This window comes from Phocoena sinus, chromosome 1 (assembly GCF_008692025.1).
Source record: "Phocoena sinus isolate mPhoSin1 chromosome 1, mPhoSin1.pri, whole genome shotgun sequence".
NCBI lineage: Eukaryota > Metazoa > Chordata > Mammalia > Artiodactyla > Phocoenidae > Phocoena > Phocoena sinus.
Window position 1 is genome coordinate 14,835,271 of NC_045763.1, and position 14,856 is coordinate 14,850,126.

A 14,856-nucleotide genomic window follows, 5' to 3' on the forward strand; every position below is an offset into this window, starting at 1 on the left:
GTTGGGTCTTTGTCGCTGCCCGCGGTCTTTCTCTAGTTGCTGCGAGCAGGGGCTACTCTTCGTTGTGATGCACGGGCTTCTCATTGCCGTGGCTTCTCTTTGTTGCGGAGCACAGGCTCTAGGCACGCGGGCTTCAGTAGTTGTGGCACGTGGGCTCAGTAGTTGAGGCTTGTGGGCTCTAGAGCATAGGCTCAGTAGCTGTGGCACATGGGCTTTGTTGCTCCGCAGCACGTGGGATCTTCCCAGGCCAGGGGTTGAACCCATGTCCCCTGCATTGGCAGGTGGATTCTTAACCACTGCGCCACCAGGGAAGTCCCCAGAGCTTCCTTTTAAATAAGACAATTTCTTTATTAGCCTCTAGTAATAGATTAGCTCAAAGGGTATGCACTGTGCACCAGAAGGATCAAGTTCAAAGTTCAGGGGACAACAAATACCAGCAGTGTCTAAATGCCAAAGCCTCTAAGCAGTGATGTGATTATTATAAATACCTATAATTCTTTGGGGTTTGAATGGGATAAAAAGAAGAGCTTGATTTGCTGCCATCTAGAACACTTTCAAAGCTTTTTTACTTTAGGAGGCTCCTTTCACATTCAGATGTTTATCTGATACCTTGATACAGAAGATTTAATAGAATTTCCAGGTTAGAATGTGCTGTCCTCAGGTCTCGCAATGTTAGGCTTTATCCTTCACGTTTGGGGGCCATGAGGTAATAATTTGTCTTATACAAGCTGTGAAATGCCTTTGGAAGCTACTTAAATAGCCCCACATAAAGATTACTTAAAGGATATGGCTGGGATTTGTCCTCATTTGAGACCTGTTCATTTTTATCCAGCTGTGTTTGGATAGCATGCAATGAGAGGGTCACTATCGGAATATACTGCTTAATTTCATTATTGTAATGGGATGTTTGGACATCTATTAGCATATATAATTGTACAAGTGTTTTTTTCCCCAATTAATGAAATAATACAGGTGAATTTAAAATAACCCAGTGAAAGGAAGAGAATGTGTACTGCAGACACTGCCAGGTGAAAGAAAAGAAGACTTCAGCAAAATCCAGGGTCACATACCAAGTGCCAGTAGTGGCAACAATTCAATCACCAATGTTCACTGCTGATGGAGCAAGAGTGGTCACTTTTTACTTAAACCCCATTTGTCCACAATGATTTGCCAAGCACAATTGTCTCTTTTCAGAGATAAGGCTATTAAACTGAGAGACAGCATGGTAGCAATCCTTGAATGAGGAGGGTACTTTTTTCTCTCCTGTATGTTGTGCTGTTACAATTCTTTGACTTGTAAAGACTTTGGAATATAGGCAATCCCCCTTAACGCTTTCTGCTGAATTTACGGAGGCAATTCCGTAGGGATCATGAATGCTTCTAACCAGCACATCAAAGCATTTGCACCTTGCGGAAATAATTCTAAACGCACTAATCAACAAGGCAGTTCAGTAAGGGAATCACCACCGTATGCCAGACAAAATACTCAAAAGCTCTCATATTAAGTTCAGTTTCAGGCCATAGTACCAATCCCTTTAACAACAAGCCGTAGCAATATAACTTTACATGAGGGGAACCTCTAGGGAGAATCCTTTTTTCCCTCAACCTCGGCATAAACCTAGGCTTTTTTCTCAGGCTTTGCGCATCAGCACAGAACAGCTATTATTCTAACAGGGTTAGCCAAAGGATCAGAGTCAAAGCAATTGTCAGTTCGGAAAGGCCAGATGCCTAGCTAATCAAATATTAAATACTAGATTTCCATTTCTCAAGAAAGTTGATAATAAACATATAATTTGCTTGTAGTATATCCGTTAACATTTACCATCTACCATGGGGAATGTAACACCACCACCGGCCACGTGAAAAGCAGAAAACACAAACCTGAACTGGTGTTACAGACTAAATGTCTGTATCCCCCCCAAATTCATATGTTGAAACCCTAACGCTAAAGTGATGGTGTTGGGAGGTGGGGCCTTGGGGAAGTGACTAGGTTTAGATCAGGTGTGAGAGTGGCACCCCCGTGATGTAATTAGTGTCCTCAGAAGAAGGGGAAGAGACTAGAGATCTCTTCCTTAGCCATGTGAGGACACAGTAAAAAGAGGATGTCCAACCAGGAAGAGGTCCTCACAGACTCCGAATATGCTGGCACCTTCATCTTGGACCTTCCAGCCTCCAAAACTGTAAGAAATAAATGTTTTTTAAGCCACCCAGTCTATGTTATTTTGTTATAGCAGCCCAAACAGACTAAGACAAGTGGCGTGAGCATCTCAAAATAACTGCTAATTTTTAAAGTAGAAGATTGTGTCAGAAGATGATGATTTATCTTTTTTGAAAAAATATTTATTTGGCTGCGCTGGGTCTTAGTTGCGGCACGTGGATCTTCATTGCAGCATGCGGGATCTTTAGTTGCGGCATAAGGGATCTTTAGTTGTGAAAGATGATGATTTATCTTGTACAATGTAGGAAGTCTATTTTCTTATCATGTATAACTTTTTTTTTTTTTTGTCTGCGTTAGGTCTTCGTTGCTGCCCGCGGGCTTTCTCTAGTTGCAGCGAGTGGGGGCTACCCTTCGTTGTGGTGCGCGGGCTTCTCATTGCGGTGGCTTGCTTCTCTTGCTGCGGAGCATGGGCTCTAGGCGCGTGGGCTTCAGTAGTTGTGGCGTGCGGGCTCAGTAGCTGTGGCGCACGGGCTTAGTTGCTCCGCGGCATGTGGGATCTTCCCAGACCAGGGCTCGAACCCGTGTCCTCTGCATTGGCAGGCGGATTCTTAATCACTGTGCCAACAGGGAAGTCCTCACGTATAACTTTTGATCTAGATTATATAATTATTCTTCTCAATTAAATTCGCTCATTTTTCATTCTACGATTTCTTATGCATGTCAGAGGAGTAAAGCAGCAGCTGCTGATGTGTGGTATCAAGAACAGAAATACTTCACAAATAGAAAATAATGCCAGTTTTGTATCAGTGTCAGATACTTCAAATAGAAAATCAGTCAATTCCAATAATAATTAAAAATTTTCCACCCAATTCATGGAATCAAAGTAAAGCTTTTGGAAGTTCTTTTTGTTGAAGGTGACACTACTGTGAATGGTATTTTAAATTCAGTTATAAAGTTCAACAATGAAGATAAACATGTTTTTGTAATGGCCGTATATATACTTACAAATCTTCGTGCATCACAGTATTTGTTAAAAATAATCTTATTACGGGGCTTCCCTGATGGTCCAGTGGCTAAGACTCCGCACTCCCAATGCAGGGGGCCCGGGTTCGATCCCTGGTCAGGGAACTAGATCCCATATGCCACAACTAAAGATACCGCATGCCAAAACTAAGACCTGGCGCAGCCAAATAAATAAATAAATATTAAAAAAAATAATAATAATAATCTTATTAAATTAAAAACCAACAGTGGTTCTCAAACAAGTGTGCATCAGAATTACCTGAAGGGCTGCTTAAAACAAATTGCAGGGCCCCACCCACTAGAGTTTCTGATTTAGTAGGTCAAGCATGAGGCACAGTAATTTGCATTTCTAACAAGTTCCCCAACGATGCTGATGCTGCCGGCCCTGAGACCACATTTTGAGAGCAACTGGCTTACAATTTCACTGTTAGAAGCTCTCTATCACTATGTAATTCAATTCATACAGTATAGACCAGGAGTCTGCAAACTATTGCCCATGGGCCAAATCTGACTCACTGCCAGTTTTCACAAATAAAGTTTTATTGGAAATTTGGAAAAAAGCCGTATCTATTTACTTATCACCTGTGGCTGCTTCCTCACTACAAAGGCAGAGTTGAATCACTGCAACAGAGAACATATGGCCTGCTGATATGGACTGTATGTTTGTGGGTTAGTTTAGGGCTAATCCATTAATTGGTTGGGTGGCACTTATAATAGTCACTATACAAATTCACATGTTGATCTAATCACCAAAGTGATGGTATCAGGAGGTGGGGCCTTTGGGAAATTCTTAGGTTATGAGGGTGGAGTCCTCATGAGTGGGATTAGTGCCCTTATAAAAGAAACCCCACAGAGCTCCCTTACCCCTTCTGCCAAATGAGAACACAGCAAGAAGATGGCTGCCTATGAACCAGAAAGCAGGTTCTCACCAGACACCAAATCTGCTGATGCCTTCATCTTACACTTCTAGCCTCCAAAACTGAGAAATGTCTACTGTTTATAAGCTACTCAATCTGTTGTATTTTGTTTTAGCAGCCCAAATGGACTGACACCCACAAAATATAAAATACTTACTACCTGGCCCTTTACAGAAAAGATTGCTGACCTCTGATACAGACCACAGTGGAATTAAGTTTTCCTTATATCATCATGAGACTACAGAATATTGACTTACTCGCATATTCATTGATCATTCTCTACTCCTACAATGCCATTTTCCACTTTGATAACAACCACAAGAAAATTCTTTAACAACTGGTATTTACTATTACTATTAATATCCCTAGTAAGAGCATTTGTTATTAAGTACAAGTCTCTCCAATATGGAATTGGAAAGATTCTTGGGAAGCAATAAAGATTTTCAAAAAGCTTCTTGTGTGAAAGTTGGGAAAGTCAGGGTTGTTTTATTATACCTAGAAGAGTGCTGAGGCAGAAGGGGTGTTAAAAAAAATTAAAAAATAAAAACATATGGAGGAGAAATGTATTTTCTCATAAGCAATTAAGGATCTTGACATTCCAACCTTCCTTACTGCTTCTAAAATGTATTCAGAATGCAAATTTGAGACACTGGTGAATTAACCATCACAACCACTAGTAACAAGCAGGCCAGAATGCAGAGGAAGCACATAGGTCAGCCAGATGCCCTCCCTCGAGCCTTTAACTTCAGGAGTCCCCTTTCTGTCACACTGATTCGAGTATACAAAATCTATACCAACTCATTTTTCTGGTCTTCTATATGGTACACAAGTCTCTAGTTTTTGAGGTTGGTTAAGTATGTTTGTCACTTTCCAGATCCAACTCTGTTCCTTTGTCTTTTGAAAAAGTTCTTTAGTAGGGACTTCCCTGGTGGCCCAGTGGGTAAGACTCCATGCTCCCAATGCAGGGAGCCTGGGTCCGATCTCTGGTTGGGGAACTAGATCTTGCATTCATGCTGCAACTAAGTCTGTATGCCACAACTAAGAAGTCCACATGCCACAACTAAAGATCGTGCGTGCTGCAACTAAGACCCAGTGCAACCAAAATAAATAATATTAAAAAAGAAAAAAGAAAAAGCTCTTTAGTAATGAAATGGCTGAATTCAAGTGACCATCAAATACGTATGAGATACTCTCCCCAAAAGGATCTAACAGATGGGAAATGACCTAGCAGATGACGCATCCCTGATGGAGACACTCGGGACTGAAGGTCTCCTGACCAGTCAGGTGGCTCATCTTCTTGACTTGACCACATAGGACCATTGCTCCCTGAGAAAGAGTTTATCTTCCAAAGATGACCATCTGTTTCTCTCACATCCTCTTTTTACAACATAACTCAGACACTCCTCCATGAGGCAAGAGGGATGCCTGCCCTTGGAAGCCAGCAGCACATGCTGTGGGGAAGCCCAGGCCACATGGAGGGGTCATATGTAAGTGATGACAACAGCTGACAATCAGCATTAATTGTTAAGACATGTGAATTAGCCTGCAGGTGATTTTAGCCTCCAGCTGTAACGGCACTTCTCAGACACAGGGGAACAGATGAGTATTCCCCACTGAGTCCTGCCAAACAGCAGACTTCTGAGCTAAATGACTGTGTGTGGTTTTTTCTTTTTAAAAAAATAGCTTTATTGAGACATAATCCACATTATTATACACCCATTTATTTTATTTATTTTTATTTTTGGCTGCGTTGGGTCTTCGTTGTTGCGTACAGGGTTTCTCTAGTTGCAGCGAGCAGGGGCTACTCTTCGTTGTGGTGCACGGGCTTCTCATTGTGGTGGCTTCTCCTGTTGTGGAGCACAGACTCTAGGCGTGCAGGCTTCAGTAGTTGTGGCACGTGGGCTCAGCAGTTGTGGCTCACGGGCTCTAGAGTGCAGGCTCAGTAGTTGTGGTGCATGGGCTTAACTGCTCCACGGCATGTGGGATCTTCCTGAATCAGGGATCAAGCCTGTGTCCCCTGCATGGGCGGGTGATTTCTTAACCACTGCACCACCAGGGAAGTCCCTATACACCCATTTAAAGTGTACAATTCAATGTTTTTTTTTTTCTTAGTGTATTCAGCATTGTACAACCATCACAATCAACTTTAGAGCATTTTCATCACCCCCCAAAGAAACCTGTACTCCTTATCAGTTAATCTCCATTTCCTCCCAACCCCCCCTCAGCCTTAGGCAACCACTAATCTACTTTCTGTCTCTAATAGATTTGCCTATTTCAGACATTTCACGCACATCAGCTCACACAATATGAGGCCTTTTGGAACTGTCATCTTTCACTTGGGTTAACATCTTCAAGGTTCATCCACATTGTAGATGTTTCATTACTTCATTCTTTTTTATCGCCAAATAATAGTCCATGGTATGGATATACCACTCTTTATTTATCCATTCATCCACTGATGGACATCTGGGCTGTCTCTATTTTTTAGCTATTATGGGCTTACTTCTGGACTCTCAATTCTGTTCCATCGATCTATATGTCTACCCTTATGCCAGTCCCATACTGCTTTTATTCTGTAGCTTTGTAGTAAGCTTTGAAATCAGGAATTGGAGGACTTTGTTCTTGTTTAAATTTGTTTTGGCTATTCTGTATCCCTTGAATTTCCATATGAATTTTTTAAAAATTTTGCCAATTTCTGTAAAAAAAAAAAAAAAATCCAGCTGGGGTTTTGATAGGGCTTGAACTGAACCTTATTAGGTCAATTTCAGATTTCGTCCTCTTAAGCAACTCAATTTTGGGGTGGCTTGTTGTACAATAACTGATACTATTATTAACATGAGTGGGGTAATAACTGATATTACCCCACTGGGGAAGCATCCATTTTATTATGGGTGAAGACAAAGGAGGGTGTCTTCACTCCAAATAATAAAACTTCATCTGAAAGGTGTCTCCTTCTAGAAGGCAAGTAGGACCTTCCTTTGAACAGTCTTTGATTGGTGGTTTTTGTCTGCATTTCCAGGTTGAGCCCCTTTCATCACTTGAAGAGACTGGTCCAAATGCTGCCTACTGCCGCTGCCTGGCCCACACCCTACCTCTCGCCCAGGGTGTGATTTTTCTGTCCTGGGAATGTTCAAACAGCAATCACTGGACCTGGGATTTCATTTCTTCTCCAGACTTGGGTGCCCTTACTTGGGGTAGGGATTTGCTGAGGGAAATGGGGGTCCTGGCTGCCCACACCCACTACCACCAAAAGGAGGCCCAGCAGCAGAGCTGAGAATCTGTGGAAGACCAGAAGAAAGGAAGCTTTAGCTAAGAGTAAAGCCGCTGCTGAAATGAGTGTGTGTTAAAATGTCCCACAGCATCCTGGAAGGTTTTATTCTTCTTTGTGGTGACGCTAACGGTAGGTTTTTGCCCAAATTATTCCATTTCTAAGTATTTAATGAGGTAATTCCGAATGAGAGAAAATCTACCTCAGGGCATATGACCCTCTTTTCTTCTGTCGCACGTAGAAGCGTGAGGGCCACCTGCAGCCTGGCTGTTGAGGGGTTAGGCTGGGTTCAGGGCAGGAGGCTGGGAAGACCCTCCCACTGCCTCTGCCTTTAGACGACTCCAGCTCATGGTTCTACCCCTTTGGCAGGAAGCCCCCAGGCAGGGTGGAAACAAGTCGTAAGCAGTTGAGGAGACAAATCTGGGGGCTTCACTCCGGGCCTGGGCTACAGCCAGGTCAAGTGCCTGCTTTATTCAGATGGGAAATGCATGAATGGGGCTCAGCCCCAGCCTTTACACATTGTGAAGGCAACTGGGAGTGAGGCAGGGATCTAGAAAAATAATGCATGGATCCAGACAATGGAGAAAGACCATGCTAAATCAGCTTAAGGCAAAGACCGGCCAGGGGGAGAGAGTAGAAGAGGTGACAGAAAAGGAAGAAACCTTGGGCAGCTTGAGCTGTGTTGGGGCCTAGCGGAAGTAGCTGGGACATTCATGGGCAACCAGGTGCCAGGCCTGATCAAAGGCCTGCACAATGGCTGGCTCTAGGGGCCCTTCTTCAGTGGCCACCAAGTTCTGTTCCAGCTGCTCCAGGCTGGACATGCCCAGGATGACCGCGTCCCCGTGGGCACCCTGCAAGGGGAGACGGCCAGACGTCAACACACTAGCGCACCACAGTGACCCCGGTCACACACGCTCCCCCCACTCCACCCACAGCCTTGCCCCCGCCAAAAATTGGGACCTGATTTTTTAACTTTATACTCTACATAGTTCTAGAAAGCACTTAAGGTACCTTCAACACCTGTAACTATGTGACCCCAAACCCTGTCTTCCTTCCTCCTGGTGCCACACTGCTCATCTTCATTCAGACCGAAGTTCAGAGCCCAGTTCTGCCACTCAGCAGCTGTGTAAACTAGGTTTAGCTATTTAACCCCCGAGACTCACATCTTCTCAATTTTCAGCGTGGCTATGGGAGTGAGAAATTATGCAAAGCATTGAGCTCCCACTTATTGAAAACCTACTATTATACATGTCAGAGACTATGCAACTATGTAAGGCTGACGCTGGAGAAAAATTTTAGCCAGGAAGACAGGGGACACCAAAGACAGAGGGAAACCCCACCTTCCCCCAGAGGAGCCAGACCAGTGGGTTTTCAGGTCAAATCTGTGATAATTTTCTAACCCTTTCACAGCTGTATGAACCCCAGTTTGCTTATCAGTAAAACTGGAATAATCACACTTCATCAGGCCTAGGTGATAATTCAACCCATGTTACGAAAGCCCTCATCATAGGGCCTGGCACTTGGACAGCTACTTAGAACAACAGGAAGGCTGCCATGGAAACTGGAACAAAGAGAAATTTCAGAGGGAAAAACTACTTAGAAATCACCTGAAGGTAATGCTGGCTTCCCGAAGGGAGCAGAAGTGGGGCTTCCAGCAACGATGGGTTACCTGGAGCTGTGAGTGGTGGTACATCCACCGGAGGGCGGCCGAGGTCATGCTGGGGGCGCTGGGGCCATATGCAGCCTGCAGGGCCTTCTCCACCAGGGCAATGGCCTTGAAGTGGTGTTCCTTCCAGAAGCTGAGCAGGTGGGGAGGATAGCACAGGGGTCAGGACCATGGGGTCACACTGGGGGCCATCGACAAAGAGTCAAACAGGAGAGCTGCGCTCACCCCAATCCTGCAGCGTGGAGGGGCTGGTATCCCCTCTAGCAATGGGTTTCCTGCCTTATTGAAACACCCAGGATGCTGGCTCCCTCACCAGAAACCTCAATGACATCTTTACCCCTGAGAACTCAAAGCCTGCCCTTACTTTACCTAGGGAAATAGGCAGCAAGTACAGGGGTATGGCTCGGTCCCAGGACTGCTGAGCCTCCATCCAGGGCCCTCTCCTTCCCCATCTGCAGGTGACGAGCACTCCTCGGGGCGGAGCGATGACTTGGAAGACCTGGCATAAGGTCCAGGGATCCTCATTCCTCACGGAGGTCCCAAGAAAACAAGAAGAAACCCTATAGAGGGCTTCATAATTCCTCTAGGAATCAAAAGAGGTAGGTCCAGGCAGCAAGGGATGGCTTGGAGACCCAGGAAAGCAGCCTAGAACTCCTCCATTTCAGATAAAGGGGACCCCCCTCCCACTCCTCCCACCCTGATGCAGCCCATCCCCAGCTCACCGATTCCTGTAGACCTCTGCCCAATTGGTCCCAAAGAAGCGGCCCACAGGTTGCTTCCTGTCCTTGTCCTCATACTTGTACTTGCCGGTCAGCAGGCCCCCTGCGGGAAGGCTGTAATCAGATCCCCTGGCACTGCTCCCAGAGGCTGCTCTGGACCGGAAGTGGGGGTGATGGTGGGGGACCCAGGAGGGACGGAGGACCCAGCCCAGCCTCTTGTCAAACCCTTCCCTGCTTCCCAGGTCTGGGGCCGGGTATCCCCTGGGTCAGGAATAGGGAGAAACAGGACCAGAAATGCCCCCCGGGACCTGGGAGGGGAGCCTGTCCCCACAGCAGCCCATATCCCATACCAGCCAAAGGGTTGTAGGCGTAGAACCTCAGTCCAAAGTGCCTGATGCAGGGGAAGAGCTCTGTCTCCACCTGCCGGGTAGTGGCGTTGTACATGCCCTGTGGGCAGAAGGGCCAGCTGGAGAGGGTGCACGGGTCAGGGGACCCCAGTCTTCTTTAAAAACCTTCAGTCAAAACCTGCCCAGGACTTCAGCAATGATTTCCAACATCACCAGTGGTGGCTGGGCGATGGGGAGATGGTGCTGGGCCCCAGGAAGGGACAGTGGACGGGATATGTCATTCCCCACATATCTGTAGGCACCAGTTGTGTGCTGGAGTTCCCAAACACCAGCGTATCTAGCAAGGTCTCTGCTTCCAAGAGACGTTAGAGTCAAGTTAAAAACAAAGACAGAGGTCAGGTGATCACATAAAGGTGGGTTTGGTGATCATAGCAGATTCTCCCAAATACTTGCTCAATATATGAAGATAGGGTTTGGAGATGGGAGGCCCCGCTGGGCTGTTGAGAAAGGCTTCCAGAGGAAGAGGCATCTAAGCGAGACCTGGGCACTCGTTCCCACGAGAAGCAGGGGGGAGTGTTCCAGGCTGACTGCAGAGCGAGAAGCAGGCAGGAAGGGGAGCCTGGGCCAGAGGGAGCAGGCGCCTGTTTGCCAGGCTGAGGGTACCCAGGAGTCATCTACAGGCTGTGAGCAGGGGAGGCAGGGGGGTGGCTGCTATGGAGAGGGCACGGGGTGGGGGGGAGATTGGGGGGGGAGGGGCCACGAGGACCCGGCATCAGCAGGCACCCAGGAGACAGAGGCCTCTGCAGCCCTGGCCTCACCTGGTACACGGTGGGCAGGATCCAGTTATTGCTCTTGCATAGGGTACAGATCTCGGCCACTTCCCAGGCGGCATAGTTGGAGAGGCCAAGCTCCACAAACTTGCCCTGCGGGGGAGAGGCCAAGGTCAGAACCCACTGCAGCCCAGAACACCAGGAAGGAGAGACCGGCTGGGGACCCTGGGAGTGGGGTCTGTCCCCAGCTCTGCTCTGGGACAGCCCTGGAGCCTCCACTCTCCTGGGCAACGACAGGCCAAGCAGAGGAGCTGGGGGGCCGCCCTCACCTCCTGGTGCAGCTGGTGGCAGGCACGCAGTGTCTCTTCCACGGGGGTGCCGTGGTCCGGTGCGTGTAGATAGAAGAGGTCAACGTGTGGACACTGCAGCCGCTTCAGTGACGTCTCCAGCTGGGACCGGAGGCTGTCAGGCTTCAGCGACTTCCCTTCCCAGGGATTGGCCTTGGTAGCGATTTTCACTTTGTGGGAAGAATGTAATGGTTAAGAAACTTATTGTAACCACTTACTAGCCATGTGACCCTGGCTAAATTACTTGAGTTCTCTGAGTTTCAGTTCTCTAATCTATAAAATGGGGATGATAACAATGGAACTGTCTTCACAGGGAGAGCAAGAGGATCCAATAATGTCTCATGTGCGAGTTCCCAGTGTTCACTGCTGCTATATTAGTCACCAAACTGCTAGCTGTGTCAAGCCTTGCAGTAGAGGCCAAGCGCACAGAGATGAACTAAACACTCAATTTCTGCCCTCAAGGAGGTCACAAGCTAGAAGGTGATGTTACAAGATGTAAGTGCAGTAGAGCCCAGAGGAGACATATGTGGCCAACCTGGGAATTCCAGGGAGGGCTTCCTGACCCCACAGGTTGAGTCTCCAAAAAAGCATCCTGGGACTTCCCTGGTGGTCCAGTGGTTAAGACTCTGCACTTCCACTGCAGGGGGCATGGGTTCAATCCCTGTTCGGAGAACTAAGATCCCGCATGCTGCACAGCGCGGCCAAAAAAAAAAAAAAGAAGAGTCCCAGCCAACAGGGAAGGGTGGGAAGCACATTCCGAAGGATGGGAACTTGGACAAAGTCACAAAGGCAAGAAAGCATGGTACGTGAAGGCCATACGTGCAACTCTGAGCTATAAACTCTAGGCAGGGAGCAGTGGTACATGAGACAAGAGAAGGAGGTCCAGACCTAGTCCCAACGGGTTTCCTCAAATACCATCATTCAAAGGTTTTATGAGTGAACTGGTCAGCTGTGTTCGCTCTCGTTGCCATATAGAGGGAGACGTCGAGGGGGCAGGCCTGAAGACAGGGGGACAAGTAAAGAGGCTGCTACAGGAATTCAGGGAAGATGCAGCTGCTGAACATAACCACTGGCAGATGCATTTCAGAGAGAGGTAGAAGGCAAAATGAGCAGAAGGCAGTGACAGTCTCCCCCCTCTCCTTCCAGACGCCTGGAAGCGTGCACATCTGCATACCCACTGTAGAGACACACTCCCCATGAGAACAGGAGAGTGTTCTGCCATGCAAGCAGCTTGGAAGTGCTGTAAAGAATGCTGGCTCTCTGGGGGATTCCCTGGTGGCACAGTGGTTAAGAATCTGCCTGCCAATCAAAGGGACACAGGTTCGAGCCCTGGCCGGGGAAGATTCCACATGCTGCAGAGTGACTAAGCCCGTGCGCCACAACAACTGAGCCTGAGCTCTAGAGCCCGCGAGCCACAACTACTGAGCCCACCACAACTACTGAAGCCTGCGTGCCTAGAGCTCGCGCTCCGCAACAAGAGAAGCCACCACAATGAGAAGCCCGCGCACCGCAACGAAGAGTAGCCCCCGCTTTCTGCAACTAGAGAAAGCCCGTGCACAGCAATGAAGACCCAATACAGCCATAAATAAATAAATTTTTATATTAAAAAAAGAGAACGCTGGCTCTCTGGATCCTGCACTTTCCATACCTGGCAAACGCAACTCAGTAATCCAGAGGGGAGGGAGTCATCAGACCACTTGGATGTTGGAGAGACCAAGTCTCTCAGCTTCTCATCCAGATTTTTTCCATTCCCCACATTTCTCAATCCCCCTGCATTCTTGGTGTGAACCTTGCCTCGGGTCTGACCTGAGGACTTTGACTCTGTGAGTGCCTGGCCTCAGAGAAAGAAGCAGGGAAGGACTGGAGGGGGAGAAACCAATTCAGGAATAAGATCTTCATTAGTCACGAGAGGCACCCAGGTGAACGAGAGAGTGTGGGTCTGAGATGCACATTCCCAAGTCTGTTCCTCCAGATCCACCAAGCTATGAATCTAAGGAGGACCCAGAGGGGGACGCCCCTGACACAAGGGCTGGGAAGAAAGAGTCTCAGGATGGAAAAGAGGAGGCAGAGTGTGGCAGTAATAGTATCAGCTGACTTCACTGGGTCCCACCATGTGCCAGGCACCCTCCTAGGCACTTCCAGTGGCATCAGGCTGATGAGGGACCATCCCTCCACACACACATCCTCCACTCAAGCACACCTGCCTCCTGGCCATCCACACACCAGTCTTGGCACAGCTATGCCCTCAGCCTCTCATAACCCTCTGACTCATGCTCTGCCCAGCAAACTACTATTGTTCCTTGAAGGCCCAGCCTCAGTGTTCTCTGAGCCTTCCCTAGGGCCTCTGCCTGGCCCCATCATGCCTTCCCTAAAAGTGCTTCCTCTTCTACGCTCCTCTGCAATTATTTGCTTCAATCTTCCCCACTAGCCTCTGAGCTCCCTGCGGGTGGGTTAGAGACACTTTCCCTCCTATAGCTCCATAAGAAGCTGGCATAAGGCTACAGGAGTGGACAGAAATGCCTTACCTTACCTCACGCCTCCCCACTCTTTACCCCACCACCCCTGCTCCCCCAGCCCGGTCTATGGCAATGCTACAGCTCTCCCTGAGAGAGCCAGGCGTACTGCCAACTGAACAGAGCAAAGTCTGGGGACTGATGAAAGACCTGGATGAGAAAAGGGCTCTCGGGGAGCGCATGGGCGTTGAGGACAATGGGGAGAGGGGCATAGGCAGAGCGCCTGGGGACCGGTTATGGGCACCTGGCAGGGTTGGAGGTGGGTACGGCATAGCTCTGGAGACCAGTGCCGCAGAGAGGTGCACTAAGAAAGCAACTGGGGTAGGAAGCCAAGGACTAGATCAGGCTCAGGGGTTACAGAGTTGCAATCCCCAGACGAAGAAGCGGAGGGGAAGGTGGTCAGGAGAAAACGCTGTTCAGCTGTCGGGGCTGGATGTGCAAGGGACTTGAGGCGCGCGGTGTTCACAGAGCTGCGGGATGGCCAGGGGAGGTGGGCGCCCCGGGGGCGGGGCGAAGCTGTCGGCCCTGACCGTGGCGGGCGCGTGGCTGGGGTCGGGTCAGCGTCCTGCGGGACGGGTCTGCACTGCACGGTGCAGGGAGAGGACAGGCGGTCGGTGCGCGGGCGCCAGAAGTTACCTTTGCAGTCGCCGCCGCCCAGCCCGAGCCCCAGGCCGCCCAGGATGCTCTCGGACTGGCCGTCGCTGTACATGAAGGCCGTGTCCAGCTCAGTGTGGCCGCGCTCCAGGAAGGCGCGCACTGCCGCGGCGCTGGCGAGCGCGTCCATGCGGCGCCCCATCTCCATGGTGCCCAGCACGGTGGCGGGCCGGATAGGGGAGCCTGAGGTGGTCCGCGGGCCCCGGGACATGGCGGCGGCGGTGCGAGCCTCGGGTGGCCGGGGGGTACGAGCGCAGCGGACGGCGGCGCGGGCCACGTCGCGAGACAAGTTGCTCAGCATGAGGTCGGCGCCTGCGCGCTGGGGCGCCTCGGGCCCCGCCTCCCTGCCGATGGGGAGAAGCGCGGCGCCCCCTCACGCAAGATACGCTCGCTCGCCATGACTCCCGGGACCTTCCGCCAAGTGCGCGGCGCAAGAGGCGGAGCCGCGCAGCTCCGGGACGGGACGGGGCGGGGC

The 14,856-nt window shown here is 49.2% G+C and overlaps 1 protein-coding gene across 2 annotated transcripts; it reads right to left on the reverse strand.

Moving 5' to 3' along the window:
• Nucleotides 1–6,077: 6,077 nt before the first annotated feature.
• Nucleotides 6,078–14,783, reverse strand: LOC116740399 (aflatoxin B1 aldehyde reductase member 4). Of its 2 annotated transcripts, none has more exons than XM_032606058.1 (8): nt 14,364–14,783; nt 11,197–11,384; nt 10,916–11,020; nt 10,101–10,197; nt 9,754–9,853; nt 9,035–9,164; nt 8,028–8,216; nt 6,078–6,114 (listed from the first exon to the last, which is right to left on the reverse strand). In XM_032606058.1, exons 1-7 carry the CDS (start codon nt 14,680–14,682, stop codon nt 8,055–8,057), a joined length of 1,101 nt encoding a protein of 366 aa, XP_032461949.1. In that variant the 5' UTR covers nt 14,683–14,783; the 3' UTR covers nt 6,078–6,114; nt 8,028–8,054. The 2 variants fall into 2 exon arrangements, with proteins under 2 accessions (XP_032461949.1, XP_032461939.1); XM_032606048.1 differs by lacking the exon at nt 6,078–6,114 and adding an exon at nt 6,194–7,375.
• Nucleotides 14,784–14,856: the final 73 nt, after the last annotated feature.